Below are 17752 nucleotides of genomic sequence, written 5' to 3'. Positions count from 1 at the left end.
CGCCTCCACTGTCATGCTGTGAAAACGGAGAGGATGAGACGGAGTTTCTTCCCACAGGCCATCAGGACTGTTAACTATTATATCTCCAGGGACTAAATTTTTATGCTGTAATTGGGGTTTTTTTGCACAATCCGCAGGCATTGCCACTTTCATGTCACTGCACATCTTGTATGTATGTGACAAATAGACTTGACTTGACTTGATCGTATCGAAATCACATTTGCGTATTTACTTTCTTAGGTGTCTGAGAAGTTTCAGCATATCCATGAGGAGTCTCTTGAACCTCTAGATAATTTTATTGTACTTGAATATTCTTTTGCACCACTCGGATTTTGCATGATAATCTTGCACCATTCTGCTGCTTTGCAAGCGTTATTGAGTTTATTATTGGTATGTATCATCACTATGCACACCAATCAGCCAAAACATTATGACTTTAACAGCCAAAACATTATGACCACCTGCCTAACATGCCGTTGGTCCTCCGTGTGCAGCCCCATAAGCAGCAGGGTGCGATGCACTGTGTATTGTGACACATTCCTCCCATGACCACCATTAAAATTTTCTGTGATTGTGCCACAGTAGACCTTCTGTCGGTTCGGACCAGACGGGATAGCCTTCTTTGCCCTCGCGCATCGATGAGCCTTGGGCGCCTAACACCCTGTCGCCGGTTTGTGGTTTGTCCCTCCTCAGACCACTGTCAGTCAGTAGTCACCAGGAGCACCCCACAAGCCTTGCCGTTTCAGAGATGCTCTGACCCAGTCGTCTGGCCATAACAATTTGGCCCTTGTCAAAGTCGCTCAGGTCTTTACTCCTGCCCATTTCTCCTGCATCCAACACATCAACATCAAGAACTGACTGTTCACTTGCTGCCTAATATATCCCACCCCTTGACAGGTGCCATTGCAACAAGATAATCAATGTTATTCACTTTGCCTGTCAGTGGTCATAATGTTTTGGCTGATCGGTGTATACTGTTTATTCTGTGGGCTTCATGTGAACATGAATTTCATTGCACTCTGGTGTATATTACAAACTAATCTTAATCTGAATGTTTCCTGTATCAGTTGTATTTTTTGCTTTTGCATTTATATTGTATCTTTAAAGCCAAAAAATGTCACAAGGTGCTTCACAGAGGAAATGGATCTCAACAAGATCAGCTGATAGTAGTAAGTGGAAGAGAAATTTATCTTTGCACAGGCTTTACAAGAGATTCCCTGGATTTAGTAGCAGTATTCTAGTGCTATGCCAGACACAGTCTTTTTAGAATTAGGAGTTTGTTGCTTTACTCCAAGAAGATGACCATTTGACAAAAGGAAAATACCATTTTCCAGCTCAGTTATTAGTACTTGTTTTTCTGATAAGAAAAGTGGTGGACACTACCTGGTCCATCATGGATACTAACTTCCCCACCATTGAAGGGATCTATAGGAGGCACTGCCTCAAAAAGGCAGGCAGCATCAGCATGGACCCACATTGTAATTTCACTTTTGCCATCGGGAGGAAGGTATCAGAGTCTCTTCCCAACAACCATCAGGCTAATGAGCACTGCAAACACCAACTAAACCTCAAACTGCTTGATTGCATTTGGGACTTTGGGCTTTTGTTTCCAAGTTTCTTTTGTTTATTGTGTTATCTAGGAGTATTGAATTTACAGACCTGTTAGGTTGCTGCAAGTAAGAATTTTATAGTTCCGTTTTCAATACATTGAACAATTTAACATGCTAGACTCTTGTGTTTTTCCCAAAAAAGTGAATGTTAGTACGAGGAATCAATTATGGTAAACAGAGAAATTCTAAATAAAGTTTTTAAAAAGATTTTGGATCATGATGGAAACTTCTAAAACTTATAATAATGCGAACTTCTAAAACTTTTAGTTGGTAAACAAGGACCAATAGGGAAAATAAAACACAAGAGTCTCTGTCACAGATGCAATGCCACTATTCAAGAAAGGAGGGAGCCAAAGAACAGAAAACTCTTTAGAAAACTTGTTAGCCTAATATCTGTCACTGGAGAAATGCTACAATCCATTATTAAGGAGTTGATAGTAGGAAATTTAGAAAATCTTAAAACAATTATGCAGTTTCAATGTGATTTTGTGAGAGGGATATTATTTCTGACAAATCTTTCAGGATGTAACAAACTGGATGGCTAAAGGGAATCACTGGATGTATTGGAGCTGGTTTATTATCATGTGTACCAAGAACAGTGAAAAACTGTTTTATGTGCTAGCCAGCCAAATCATACAACAGGTACTGCAAAAGGCAAAATAAACAAAGTGCAGAATATACTTCAGTTAGAGAAAGTGCAGATTTTTTTTAAGTGAAAGGGCTATAGTGGGGTAGATTGGAAGATTGGATATTCATCCTTTGCGAATGAGAGGTTAGTAGGCTGTTCTTGCATCTGTTGTTGCGTTGCTTCAATCTTTTGTATCCTTTGTCCGACTGGTGAGGGGGAGGGGTGAGAATTAGCAGTGTGCAAATGATCGTTGATTATATTGGCTGCTTTCTTGCAACAGCGTGAAGTGTAGACCGAGTCGATGAGGGGGAGGCTAGTTTGTGTGATGGACTGGGCTGCCTTTGCAACTCTCTATAATTTCTTGCGGTCTTGGGCACAGTAGTTGCCATATCAAACTGGGATGCTTTCAATAGTGCATCTGTATAAATTGGTCAGACATCAGAAACATGCCAAATTTCCTCAGCCTTCTGAGGACGTAGAGGCATTGCTGTGCAGTCAATGTGGTTGGACCAGGTCGAATAGTTGGGTAATATACATACCTACAAACTCGAAGTATTCAACCACCAAGTTGGAAAGGGTATTAAAACAACTCCCAGTATATTACTGGGACAAAGAAAAATGCTAGAAAAATAGGTGCAGAAGTAGGCCATTTGAGCCAGCACCATCATTCAATATGATCATGACTGATCATCTAAAATCAGTACCCTGTTCTTACTTTTCACCCATATCCCTTAATTCCTTTAGCCCTAAGAGCTAAATCTAACTCTTTCTTCAGTTACCACACATGGCTGAATAAAGGGATCACCCACATCAGACCTTGTGGGCTTCAGTTATAGCGAGAGGTTGGATGGGCTGCGTTTTTTTTTTCTTTGGACAGGCTGAGGAGTGACCTTATTGAGGTGTACAAGATCATGATGGGCATGGATAAAGTAAACATTCTCAGTCTTTTTCAGAGAATTCTAAAACTAGAGGCCTAGGGTGAAAGGTGGGAGATTTAATAGGGACCTCAGACAAGTTTTTCACTCAGAGGGTGTCCACACCTGTAATAAGCTGCTAGAGGAAGCTACAGAAGCAGATACAATGACGACTTTTAAAAGTTATTTGGACAGATAGATGGATAGGAAGAGCTGAGGGGGATATGAGCCAAAGAAGAAAAATGGCACGAGCCAAGAAAGCCATCTTGGTCAGCGTGGACAAGGTGGGCCAAAGGGCCTGTTTCCATGCTGTGTAGCACTATGACTGCTTGACTCTGTCCCACTTCAGTATCATTGATACAATATCATCAATATCACCAAATAGCCAAAGACGTAGCCACACCAACTCCACTAACCTTCGTGTCACATGCAAACTTCATCCACATCCAAACCATTCATGTATTTAACAAACAACAAGGGTGCTAGCATCGATGCTCAGGGAATACCGCTGGGTCACAGGCATTCAATTGCAAAATGAATTGGGTCACTCTATCCAGGCGGTCATTCTAAGGTGAGCTTCTGTCCGGCCAACTCAACATCAATCTCTGGCTCTTATTGGCAGCTTTGGAGCCAACGTCTTAGATCCCAGAAGCCTCAACCTTTTGGACCAGTCTCCCAAACCTTGTCAAAGGCCTTACTGGTCAATATAAACCATCTTTGTCTCTGGTTGGTCACTATATAGTCTGGTCTGATCTGGGTAATTCCTTTATTGGGCCATAGGTGGTAACTCAGTGGTGCAGTCATTTTATTCCACTCTGACCAGTCACTCTGTGGTCCACTTACTCTTTCCCTCTCCCTCTCCCTCTCCAGTCGGTCACTCTGTCCTGTAGCCGCCGGTAACCGTCCCGGCCAGTCACTCTGTGGCTCAGTCCATCAATGTGGAGCAGTCATTTTGTTCCACTCCGGCAGTCACTCTGTGGCCCGGCCGGTCACTCTGGCCCGATTCATCACTCGTTGGTTCACTCACTCTATCCCTCTCTGACAAGTCACTCTGTGGCCTGGTCACTCAGCCTGTGGTCCACTCACTCCATCCTTCTCCGGCCAGTCATTCTGTGGCCTGGAGCCGCTGGTCACCATCCCGCCCCTGCCGGTCAGTCACTATGTTGTCCTCTCACTCTGTCCCTCTCCAGCCGGTTACGCTATGGCCCCGTCAGTAACTCTGTGGAGCGATCATTTTGTCCCACCCTAGCCACTCACTCTGTGGCCCGGTTCAATCACTCTATGGTCCACTCACTCTGTCCCTCTCCGGCCGGTCACTCACTGTGGCCAGTGCTGCCGGTCACTGTCTAGCCCAAAGGTACCAGAGGAACAAGATAGACCACTCGACCCTAAAAACCGTAGTACGTCATGGCGCCATTTCAGTAGGCAGAAACTTGCAGAAACATTTTTAAAGAAAAATAACAAACATCTGTGAATTGATAGATGAGATATATTCTGCATTTTAATGGTCTCATCACACATACTGTTCCCCCACAACACTGATTACACTGCGAGAGGCATAACGGACGGCGGGTTTTGCCTACTAAAATGGCTCCTTTGCGTACTACACTCAGTATAGGTGACTACAACGGAGTGGTCCATTTTGTTCCTACAGTATCTTTGGTCCCGCCCCAGCACTGCCAGTCACCCTGTGGCTCGGTCCATCACTCTGTGGGCCGGTTCAGTCACTCTGTCCCACTCCGACCGGTCACGCTCAAAGGTCCAGAGCCGCCGATCACCACCCCAGTCCCGCCCAAAGATACTAGAGGAGCAAGATGAACCACTCCGTCGAAATCGCCTATACTGAAGTGTAGTATTCAAAGGAGCATAACGTCCGCCATTTTAGTGAGCAAAACCCGCTGTTCGTTATGCCTCTCTTAGTGTAATCAGTGTTTTGGGGGAACAGTATGTGTGATGATATCATAAAAATGCAGAAAATATCTCATCTATCAATTCACAGATTTTTGTTATTTAAAAAAAATGTTTTTGCAAGTTTCTGCCTACTAAAATGGTACCATGACATACTACGGTTTTTCGGGTTGAGTGGTCTATCTTGCTCTGATCATTTAATGTGGTCCGGTGCCATCGGTCACCAACCCACCTCAGCCCCGCTGTTGCTGCTGTGCGAGGCCAGTCACTGTAGTCTGGTCACTCAGCTCCACTCTGGCCGGTCACTCACTCTATCTCGCTCTGGTTCGTTACTCACTGTGGCCTGGTGCGCCAGTCAACCGCCCCAGCCCCATCGTTACCGCCAGGCCGGTCACCCTAGTCTGGTCACTCTACCCCTCTCAGGCCCGGTCACTCTGTAATCTGGTCACTCTGCCCCTCTCCGGACCCAGTCACTCTGTAGTCTGGTCATTCTGTCCCTCTCTGACCGGTCACTCAGTCTGTAATCCTCACTCTGTCCCTCTCCGGTCCGGTCACTCACTGTGGCCCGGTGCTGCCGGACACCTGCCCCAGCCTCGCCATTACTGTTACCGCCGCGGTCGGGCCCGTAACAATGTGGTCCTCTCATTCTATCCCTCTCTCCGGTCCGGTCACTCACCGTGGCCCAGTGCCGCCGGTCACCCCCCTTTCCCCACCATTACCGTTACTGGTGCTGCCACCATTATCGTTGCCACCGCCATGACTGTTACCGTTATAGCTGCCATGACCATGACCATTGGCGGGGCCGCCATGACCATTGCTGTTGGCGGGGCCGCCGTGACCATGACCGTTGCCGCTGCCATTACCATGACCATTGCCATTGGTGGGGCCGTCATGACCGTGACCGTTGGAGGGGCTGCCGTGACCATGACCGTTGCCGCTACTAATTACCATGACCATTGCCGTTGGTGGGGCCGCCATGAACTTTGCCGTTGGAGGGGCCGCCATGAACGTTGCCGCCATGACCCTGACTGCTGCCGCTGACATTACCATGACCGTTGGCAGGACCGCCATGACCTTTGCCATTGGAGGGGCTGCCATGACTATTGCCGCCGCCATTGCCATGACCGTTCCAGGGCCGCCATCACCGTTGCAGCCGCCACGACCATGACTGTTACCGTTGCAGCCGCCATGACCATTGCCGGGGCTGCCATGACCATGACCGGTGCTGGCTCGAAGGGACGAATGGCCTCCTCCTGCACCCATTTTTTATGACCATGACTGTTGCCGTTGGTTTGGCCGCCATTACCATGATCTTTACCATTGCCGCCACCATGACCATAGCGTAGCCGTTGGCGGGGCCGCCATGACCGTTGGCGGGGTCGCCATGACCGTGACCGTTGTCGGGGCCACCATGACCGTTGCCGCCGCCATGACCGTGACCGTTGCCGCCGCCATGACCGTGACCGTTGCCGCCGTGACCGTGGTCGTTGACGGGGCCACCATGACCGTTGCCGCCGCCATGACCATGACCGTTGCCGCCGCCATGACCATGACCGTTGCCGTTATAGTTGCCGGGGCCGCCGCCATGACCGGCGTTGCACGTTGGCGGGGCTACCATGACCGTTACCGTTACCGGGCCCGCTGCCATGACCGTTACCGTTAGTGGGGCCGCCGTTACCGTTGCCGTTACAGTTGCCTGGCGGGGCCACCATGACCGTTGGCGGGGCTACCATGATCATTGACGTGACCGGGGCCGCCGCCATGACCGTTGTCGGGGCCGCGCGCTGTTCGCGGGCGGGCGGGCGGGCGGGAAGGGTCCTGGGCTGCCCGAGGTGTGTGTGCGTGCGTGCGTGTGTGCGCGCGCCGCCCCGCTCCCGCTCCGCCCCGCCCCGCCCGGCCCGGGAGACCCCGTGCTGCCAGTCGGGGAGGCGGCAAGATGGCGGCTTCAGGCTGAGCCCAGGCGGGCGGGGGTGGAGGTGGTGGTGGAGGAGGAGGTGGAGAAGAAGCCGAAGTCCGAGTCAGCGCGGCCGCCCACAGCGCCCCGCGACATACCGGAGCCCGGCGCGGCGAGGCCCGGCCCGCCAGTGGGGCCGAGAACGGCAGGAGGAAGGAGTAATCGCAGCAACAGCGGCAGCGGCGGCGATGAGGGTTTAAAACAAGAAGGCGGCGGGAAGCGAGCGCTTTGTCCGGCCCCCCCTGTCAGCGGGGGCCCGCGGCTTGGTCTCGGGCCTAGTCCCTGGCAGGATGAGCGCCGTGTGAGGCGATTTATTTTTACCTCCGCCTGTTTTAATTCGGGGTTGTGGCTGTCATTGTTTTGTTCGAAGCGGGGAGATCGGAGCGTCCTCCTGCCTCGGCGGCCATGGCGGACACCCGGCGGCGGGTAAAGGTTTATACGCTCAACGAGGACCGGCAGTGGGACGATCGTGGCACCGGGCACGTCTCCTCCAGCTACGTGGAGCGCTTGAAGGGAATGTCCCTCCTGGTACGGGCCGAGTCTGATGGTAAGAACCCAGGGATCATTGACCTGATGTGCTATACAAATAAATTGACTTGACTGATGAAACTGTGGAGGGCAAAGGCCTTGGCCATAAAGCTGTGTTACAGGTTATATTTGTTGCCCACCTCATACGAAATGTATACTAATGCACCCAGGTTCTTCCTTTTCAGATTTCCCTCCATCCATGGACAGAACTGGAAAGGTTTCTTGCTAAGTAAGAGCCACCAGAGAGGAGATGCAAGGAGCTGCAGATGGCTAGGATCTTGAGCAAAACACAAACGTGCTGGAGTAACTCTGCATCTGTGTAGAGTTTTTACATTTCTAAAATAAACTTTATTCCGAAGAGAAAATATACAGTGCACAAACTCTTTCTACATCCCCTGTACATTCAATAGTGTCGTACTCAGTTGTGGACGCACCTGTCTTTAAACAAAACACCCCATGGCACTCACGTGGCCCTCTGGGGTGGTTTCACTTCCATCTGTGGAAGGATTGGACAGGCAATGGCTTGGGTCAGGGTTCTTCTTTATCTGACAATAGACAATAGGTGCAGGAGTAGGCCATTCGGCCCTTCGAGCCAGCACCACCATTCAATGTGATCATGGCTGATCATTCTTAATCAGTACCCCGTTCCTGCCTTCTCCCCATACCCCCTCACTCCGCTATCCTTAAGAGCTCTATCCAGCTCTCTCTTGAAAGCATCCAACGAACTGGCCTCCACTGCCTTCTGAGGCAGAGAATTCCACACCTTCACCACTCTCTGACTGAAAAAGTTCTTCCTCATCTCCGTTCTAAATGGCCTACCCCTTATTCTTAAACTGTGGCCCCTTGTTCTGGACTCCCCCAACATTGGGAACATGTTTCCTGCCTCTAATGTGTCCAATCCCCTAATTATCTTATATGTTTCAATAAGATCCCCCCTCATCCTTCTAAATTCCAGTGTATACAAGCCTAATTGCTCCAGCCTTTCAACATACGACAGTCCCGCCATTCCGGGAATTAACCTAGTGAACCTACGCTGCACGCCCTCAATAGCAAGAATATCCTTCCTCAAATTTGGAGACCAAAACTGCACACAGTACTCCAGGTGCGGTCTCACCAGGGCCCGGTACAACTGTAGAAGGACCTCTTTGCTCCTATACTCAACTCCTCTTGTTATGAAGGCCAACATTCCATTGGCTTTCTTCACTGCCTGCTGTACCTGCATGCTTCCTTTCAGTGACTGATGCACTAGGACACCCAGTTCTCGTTGAACATCCCCTCTTCCTAACTTGACACCATTCAGATAATAATCTGTCTTTCTATTCTTACTTCCAAAGTGAATAACCTCACACTTATCTACATTAAACTGCATCTGCCATGTATCCGCCCACTCACACAACCTGTCCAAGTCACCCTGCAGCCTTATTGCATCTTCCTCACAAGTCACACTACCCCCCAGCTTAGTATCATCTGCAAATTTGCTAATGGTACTTTTAATCCCTTCATCTAAGTCATTAATGTATATCGTAAATAGCTGGGGTCCCAGCACCGAACCTTGCGGTACCCCACTGGTCACTGCCTGCCATTCCGAAAGGGACCCATTTATCCCCACTCTTTGCTTTCTGTCTGTCAACCAATTTTCTATCCATGTCAGTACCCTGCCCCCAATACCATGTGCTCTAATTTTGCCCACTAATCTCCTATGTGGGACCTTGTCGAAGGCTTTCTGAAAGTCGAGGTACACCACATCCACTGATTCTCCCCTGTCAATTTTCCTAGTTACATCCTCAAAAAATTCCAGTAGATTTGTCAAGCATGATTTCCCCTTCGTAAATCCATGCTGACTCGGAATGATCCCGTTACTGCTATCCAAATGCTCAGCAATTTCGTCTTTTATAATTAACTCCAGCGATAAGATCCCCTCTCATCCTTCTAAATTCTTGTATTGCTCTTGTATTGCTGGAAGTTCTGTTCTGAAGAGATGGAAGAACTCAAGGTCCCTGCTTCAATCCTGGGTTTCACCATTGATCCCTCTGAGGATGACACAGTGGCATAGCTGGTATAGCTGCTGGCTCTCAGCGCCAGAGACCCGGGTTTGATCCTGTTGTCTGTGTGGAGTTTGCGTGTTCTCATGTGACTGTGTGGGTTTTCTCCAGGTGCTCCGGTTTCCTCCCACATCCCAAAGACGTGTGGGATTGTAGGTTAATTAGCCTCTGGAAACTTGCCCCTGGTCTGTAGGGAGTGGATGTGAAGGTGAGATACATAAAGCTGGTGTGAAAGGGTGATCAATAGTCAGTGTGGACTCGGTGGGCCAAAGGGCTTGTTTCCATGCTGTATCTCTAAAAACTCTAAACAAAATACCCTTGGCACTTGTGGCCCCCTGGGGTGGTATCCCTTCCATCTGTGGAAAGAATGGACAGGCAACATTTCGAGTTGAAATCTTTCTTTATCTACCTCTTGTATTGCTGGGATTTTTTTTATCTGAAGAGGTTATTTTGGTTGCATGTCACTTGTATTTTGATAACCAGGTTCTAGAGTGGGATTAATTCTATGTACTATGAAAAATAATTCAGTTGATGCTTTTGCAGGATTATCTCTCACTCGGTCAAAGTTAGCAGGTGCATTATGGAACAAGAGTTCTCCCAGTGAGGTTCGCAGTTGTGTAGTGGAATAAGAGTTCTCCTAATGTACTTGAAAGCCGTGTTGTCAAGTGGGCAGTTTATATTGGAAAGGAGTGATAACAGAACCTTTAAATTTTAAAGGTTATTCTAATTCTGATTTGTAGCCTATAATCCCCTGTTACATTTTTACTTTGCATTGTTTTTTGAATTTTACTTGAAGGAAGAGATTGGTATTGCTATTGAGAATATTTTGTGTGAATATGTATTTAATAATACTATTCATGCAACATTCGTCATTTGTATTTTTAATAGCAATTGACTCTCTGCTGTTAGAGGGGGGAGGGGGACATTGATCCACTAGAATTAATTGTCCAAAGTGAGTTGCAAGTCAGGAGTTCCTCATTTACTCAGACATAACAAACTGGGGATGCCACTGTGGCATAGAATTTAGTGCTGTTATCTTACAGCTCTAAGGTCCTTGGGTCAATCCTCACCTTGGATGCGATCTTTTTGTTTGTTGTTTGTGACCAGGTAAGTTTTCCCCAGATACTGTTTTGCTCCCACATCACAAATGATAATTGGCTGCTGTAAATTCCCCCTTTGTGTGTAGTAAGGTGATATGTGAAATAAAATGACTTGCAAGACCACAAAGAAAATAAGAAGGGGCAAGTGGGATTGATCGGATTGCTATGGAGGGGAGTAGGCATGGACTCAATGGGCTGAATGGTCTCTTCTATGTTGTGACAAGTTTTTAAAAAACGACAAATTCTGGCAAAACGGAAAATGTTGGAAATACTCAGCTAATCGGTGAAAATCTGTAAGGAGTGAGAGAGAGAAAAAATAGTATTTCAGTTCTTCTGTTTGAAATAACGGCCATCCGTTTGAAATGTTATTTTTCTTGCCACAGAGTCTGACTAACTTTGAGTCATAGTCAGTTCAGTCTTACAGAAACGGGTCTTTTTGGTTCACCTTGTTCTTGCAAACCAACTATACCAATTCCATTTATCAGTGCTTGGGTCCAAATCCGCCTACGCCGTGGCAATTCAAGTGGTCGTGTAGATGCTTTGTAAATATTTTAGCAGACCTTGCTTCCACCAACCTCGGCAGAGCGTTCCAAAATCTAACAATCCTACTCCCTCTGGACGAAAATTTTAATTTTTGTATCTCTGAACCACTTGCTCTTGTCATCTACATACTAAAACTCTTGTTTGTCTGTTTGTTCCTGAACTACAGCCAAAACGGTACACTATAGTGCGACAATTTTAGGCCCACCTTACTCACAGTCGTCCATTTGGTGTTAATGGAACAATTTCATTGAAATCGGTGTTATATTTTAAAAGAGGGGGAGGAAAGGGTGCTGCACCAATGCAGGAGAGGTTTGGGCTCAACGGGTCCACTTGGTCTAGTCTGATTGTAAATGCCTCTGCAGTGGAGAAAGGCTTACTGCTAGTTTAGCCCATAATTGTGTACACCTCTCTCGTGCTCTCTTCCCTCAGCCCACTTCACTCCTATCACTGTGGCAGTTCATGCCAGCCAATATCCTGCTGTATCGCCTCTGCGCTGTAAAAGAGCGATCTGATGGTTTCTATACCAAAGTTACCAAACTGCACACAATATTCCAGATGTGGCATTGCTATTATCTATATACTAAAACTCTCGTTTGTTTGTTCCTGCACTACAGCCAAAACGGTACATGATAGCGCGACAATTTTAGGCCCACCTTACTCACCGTCTTCCCTTTGGTGCTAATGGAAGAAGTTTCATTGAAATTGGTGTTATATTTTTAAAGTTATTCACATTTTAAAGTTTAAATCTATCTCCTAGGGGGGGAGGATTGAGGATAAGGGGAGTTGAGGGGGGTGGAATGGGGGGGATGGAGGGAAGGGGAGGAGAGGAGAGGGTGCTTCACCAATGCAGGAGAGGTTTGGGCCCAACGGGTCCACTTGGTCTAGTTATTTTATAAAGCTGTATGTGTATATTCCGTCCAATTTATGTATAATTTGTTTTTTGTGTGCGTCTGAGATTTTTGTTGTACCATACCTCACCGATTCCTCTGTTTCTCAAAACTCCTTTGGGCCCAACATTGTGTATGTCCTTATTTGAGCTCCCAAAATGCATCACTTCACATTTACCGAGATCAAATTCTATCTGCCATTGCTCTGCCCAGTTTGCCAGTTGATCAATATCTTTATATCAAATATATTTGATCTTATATCAATATTGACAAGCATCAAAATCTGCTTGTTGTTTTCAACATTTTCTCTTTTTTAAATGTCAGGATAATATACCCTTTACCTTAGCTTCAAATGATCACCTGATTCCTCGTATTGCAGAGTTTATTTCTGATCCCCTGAATTATAAATACTGGACTGGCACAATTGTGCAATGTATAAGAGACCAGGTTTAGTTTCCCCCTCTTTTTAACATTTTTTAAACTGATTTGATCAAGACAACTGAAATAATGTAATCAACACTTAAATCTGGAACACCAGCCATGCTCCCAGACCCGCTCACAAACCAATGCACACAGTACATATTTATTTATTGAGTATGTTAGTATTAATAAACTGAAAACGCCACACTGCTATTTTTATACCCGGATTATTTAGCCCAAAAGTTCGAAATGACTGCTACAGCCGAGTCCCAGTTCTGCTCTTGTATTTCATGCTTCACCTAATAAAGGAAAATATCTATGTCCATTCTTAACAACCTTTTCTTCCTATCCTGGTACATTCAAGGGTCTATGGACATGTGTCAGAAAAGTGGCAATTGGTATCCACCAAGAGGGACTTTAGAACTTATGTCCACAGATACCTCTGGGTGAATTCCAATTGCCATTTTTTGTGATCTTTTCGCCACACAGCACGAAAACAGGCCCTTTGGCCTAACTTGCCCATGCCAACTAAGATGCCCCATCTATGCTGGTCCCACCTGCCCACATTTGGCCCATATCCCTTTAACCTTTGCTGTACATGTATCTGTCCAAATGTCTTTTAAAATTTTAAATACCTGCCTCGTCTACCTTAGGTAGCTTGTTCCATATACTGTGTTCCATCTTCTGTGTGGAAAAAAAATTAGGTTCTTATTAAATCTTTCTACTCTTACCTTAAATCTATGTCCTCTGGTTCTTGATTACCTACTCTGGGTAAAATACTTTGTGCATTTATACGCTCATGATCTTAAACATCCCAATAAGATCATCCCTCAGTTTCCTGTGCTCCAAGGAATAAAGTGCTAGCCTGTCCAACCTCTCCTTCTGCAGTCCTGGCAACATTCTCGTAAATCTATTCTGAACTCTTTCCAGCTTAACATCTTTCCTGCAGCAGGGTAACACAATACATTCGACGAATCAGTTGATATTTCCCTAACTTCCACAAATGTCTTCTTATGAACTAATTACCATTTTTTTTTTGCAGTGAGGCAGAAATGATTTTGCAAGTGTATTATCTGCATAGTGCATTATTTTGCATAGTGCATTATTTCTCCAGGAATATAGTGACATTGCTCAAAGGTTGAGAATAGATTTCAAAGAATTTTTGTACAAAATGTTTCAGGTTCATCATGGCAGCAATGTATTTAGCCTGATGGCGACGATTTTTGGAAGTCCAGATGCACTATCCATTGGCCATCTGAATACTTAATGTTAGCACGATTAAGACACATTAATTTTGACATTTATATCACTGTAAGATCATTGTGCTTAAATTGTTTACTTATTTCAATGTAAGAAATGGACTATGTGCAAGCTAAAATCTTCTCTGGTCCTCTACTTCAAATCTGCTTTGATTCCTTGATTCCCTTTTGTGTCCAAAAAATCAATTGCAGCGTAAGGACTGAGCATCCAAACCCCTGGAATGGAGAATTTCAGTATTCACAACCTCCTGAGTAAAGAGATTTCTTCTTATCTCATTCCCAGTATGTCTCAATAACAGTGGCTATATTTAACTAGTTGACTGTGAAGCAGCTTGCCCGTTACATAAATGCAAGTTGTTTAAATCAGTCTTGTTCCATGTAAAAGAAAACAACAGGTTTCCCCACTTTATTTGATGATAAAAAAGTGTGTTAATCTGTAAGTGAAGCTTGTGTACGATTTTCTGCACAAGACTCCTTATTGCCTGAATAATTCTATTGCACAACAAATTGAATAACTCACCAATTGAATATCTGAAACATAATAATAATAATAATATAATAATAATAATATTCATTTATTGTCATTGCAACGAGTACAACGAAATTAAAAAATAGCCAATCCTGACGGTGCGTAAAAACATATATGCAATAAATGCAAAAACAAATAAATACAATTATATTAAGTACAAAAGATTTTTTAACAGTGTTGCCTAGTGCAGAAGGTAGTGTTCAGTTCTCGTATGGCCCTGGGGTAAAAACTGTTCTTAAGTCTGTTTGTTCGGGATTTGATCGACCTGAAACGTCGACCAGAGGGCAGATGAACAAACAGACGGTGGCCGGGGTGGGATAGATCTTTTATTATTTTGCCTGCTCTACTGAGGCAGCGTAGGCTGAACAGGTGCTCCAGGGAGGGCAGTGAGCAGCCGATGATCTTCTGGGCCGTCGTGATGACGCTCTGAAGGGCCTTCCTGTCCTTTTCTGAGCAGCTGGCATACCATGTGGTTATACAGTATGCCAGCACACTCTCGATGGAGCAGCGATAGAAAGACATCATGAGCTTCTCCTGCAGGTTGGTTTTCCTGAGGATCCTCAGGAAGTGGAGTCTCTGCTGTGCCTTCTTCACTGTGGTGATGGTGTTGGTAGACCAGGTAAGATCCTCTGCGATGTGCATACCCAGGAACCTGAAAGCGGGTACCCTTTCCACACAGACCCCATTGATGTAGAGTGGGTCGTATTCTACACTGGTTTTCCTAAAGTCAATTATAAGTTCCTTTGTTTTGGAGGAGTTCAGGACAAGATTGTTCACTGAACACCATGCTGCCAGCCTTTGGATTTCATCCCTGTAGGCTGTCTCATCTCCTCCTGAGATGAGTCCAACCACAGTCGTGTCATCCGCGAACTTGATGATGGTGTTGGTGGGATGGGTGGGGGCGCAGTCGTGAGTGTAGAGGGAGTAAAGGATGGGGCTCAACACACAGCCCTGTGGTGAGCCGGTGCTCAGTGTAATGGTGGAGGAGAGGTGAGGGCCTATTTTGACGGTCTGGGGGCGGTTGGTCAGGAAGTCCTTGATCCATTGGCAGATGGTTTGGGGAAATCCAAGGTCAGAAAGTTTGGTGACCAGTCTGCTCGGGATGACCGTGTTAAAGGCAGAGCTGAAGTCGAGGAAGAGCATCCTCACATAGCTCCCCTGGTGTTCAAGGTGGGTCAGTGCAGTGTGAAGAGCAGTGTCGATGGCATCCCCTGTAGACCTATTTGCTCTGTAGGCAAACTGATATGGGTCGAAGGTGGGTGGGAGGCTGGCTTTGATGTGCTGCAGGACCAGTCTCTCGAAGCACTTTGTGATGACCGGTGTGAGTGCTACCGGACGGTAGTCGTTAAGGCCGCTGATGACAGACTTTTTCGGCAGTGGGATGATTGTGGCGGACTAAATGCATACACAGAGTTCGAGTAGAAACCACCGTTTGATCCAACTGGCTTTATAAATTCGGGGAGATTTTGTACTATAGAATTGTGCATATCAAATATCAGTAGATCAATAAACGTTTCATTGGAAAGCATTTTGCCTTCATACCTGGTGAATGGGATTACAAGGGAGCATTCATTTTTATTAGTGAATTCATTTGGAGTGTTGGTTTATTGTTTACGCACTATAGCTTTGAGCCTGCATTTTGATGGAGGTGCAGCATTGCAATTAATATGACAGCAATGTTTTGTTGTGGGCATCCTTATTCATTTTTTGTCTCAAAGGTTTGCAGTTATTTGTTGCTTTATTTGTGGTTGATACCTGCCATCTAACAAACGAATGCCAGATCTGAAAAATGTTCATGCATTTTTGCTTGAGTTGTGAGAAGCATCCTGTGTTACAACTGGTAGTGTAAGAAAATAACTGCAGATGCTGGTACAAATCGAAGGTAGTTACTTCACAAAATGCTGGAGTAACTCAGCAGGTCAGGCAGCATCTCAGGAGAGAAGGAATGGGTGACGTTTCGACAGAGGAACTATCTAAAGTTGGAGAAGTAAATGTTCATATTTTCTAGACTTGTCAGGTAGAAGGTTGGTTGACAGACAGAAAGCAAAGAGTGGGGATAAATGGGTCCCTTTCAGAATGGCAGGCAGTGACTAGTGGGGTACCGCAAGGCTCGGTGTTGGGACCGCAGATATTTACAATATACATCAATGACTTGGATGAAGGGATTAAAAGTACCATTAGCAAATTTGCAGATGATACAAAGCTGGGTGGCAGTGTGAACTGTGAGGACGATGCTATGAGGTTGCAGGGTAACTTGGACAGGTTGTGTGAGTGGGCGGATGCTTGGCAGATGCAGTTTAATGTGGTAAGTGTGAGGTTATCCACTGGTGGTAAGAATAGGAAGGCAGATTATTATCTGAATGGTGTCAAGTTAGGAAAAGGGGATGTACAACGTGATCTGGGTATCCTAGTGCATCAGTCACTGAAAGGAAGCATGCAGGTACAGCAGGCATTGAAGAAAGCCAATGGAATGTTGGCCTTCATAACAAGAGGAGTTGAGTATAGGAGCAAAGAGGTCCTTCTGCAGTTGTACAGGGCCCTAGTGAGACCGCACCTGGAGTACTGTGTGCAGTTTTGGTCTCCAAATTTGAGGAAGGTTATTCTTGCTATTGAGGGCGTGCAGCGTCGGTTTACTAGGTTAATTCCCGGAATGGCGGGACTGTCATATGTTGAAAGACTGGAGCGACTAAGCTTGTATACACTGGAATTTAGAAGGATGAGAGGGGATCTTATCGAAACGTATAAGATTATTAAGGGGTTGGACACATTAGAGGCAGGAAACATGTTCCCAATGTTGGGGGAGTCCAGAACCAGGGGCCACAGTTTAAGAATAAGGGGTAGGCCATTTAGAACAGAGATGAGGAAACACTTTTTCAGTCAGAGAGTTATGAATCTGTGGAATTCTCTGCCTCAGAGGGCAGTGGAGGCCAATTCTCTGAATACATTTAAGAGAGAGCTAGATAGAGCTCTTAAGGATAGCAGAGTCAGGGGGTATGGGGAGAAAGCAGGAACGGGGTACTGATTGAGAATGATCAGCCAAGATCACATTGAATGGCGGTGCTGGCTCGAAGGGCCAAATGGCCTACTCCTGCACCTATTGTCTATTGTCTATAAAACCACCTGAGTGTATAATTCTACAATGCCACACTGATTGGAGATTTTCCAAACGGTGCATGCAGTTTGAAGTAATTAATTATGTGGCATCACAAGAAGCCTGTTGCATTACATTAATGTATATTGGCATTCCCCCTCCATCCTATCCCTTTTTGACTTTGCCTCCAGCATTTTTAAAATGTTAACGGTTAGTTGGAGACAGCATGACACTTGTGTTATGGTTTTCTCACCAAAAAGGGTCATTTTATCAGTGGAGCTCTTGGCAGTGAGAACCTATTCCTTCACAGCAGAGAATTTTTAACCAAGTTCATATCTT

At 45.8% G+C, this 17752-nt stretch overlaps 1 protein-coding gene across 4 annotated transcripts in view; it reads left to right on the top strand.

The window, feature by feature from the left end:
• Positions 1-7004: 7004 nt before the first annotated feature.
• The window catches only part of LOC144597493 (serine/threonine-protein phosphatase 4 regulatory subunit 3), a 108364-nt gene continuing 97616 nt past the window's right edge, over positions 7005-17752 (top strand). Inside the window, exon 1 of one of the 4 annotated variants that reach the window (XM_078406956.1) lies at positions 7005-7561. In XM_078406956.1, the coding sequence (XP_078263082.1) occupies positions 7420-7561 (142 nt within the window). In that variant the 5' untranslated portion in view covers positions 7005-7419. The remainder of the gene's footprint in view (positions 7562-17752) is intronic. The other 3 variants (XM_078406957.1, XM_078406954.1, XM_078406955.1) reach the window with 3 other exon arrangements.

This window comes from Rhinoraja longicauda, chromosome 10 (assembly GCF_053455715.1).
Source record: "Rhinoraja longicauda isolate Sanriku21f chromosome 10, sRhiLon1.1, whole genome shotgun sequence".
NCBI lineage: Eukaryota > Metazoa > Chordata > Chondrichthyes > Rajiformes > Arhynchobatidae > Rhinoraja > Rhinoraja longicauda.
This window is presented reverse-complemented; position numbering and strand designations above follow the sequence as displayed.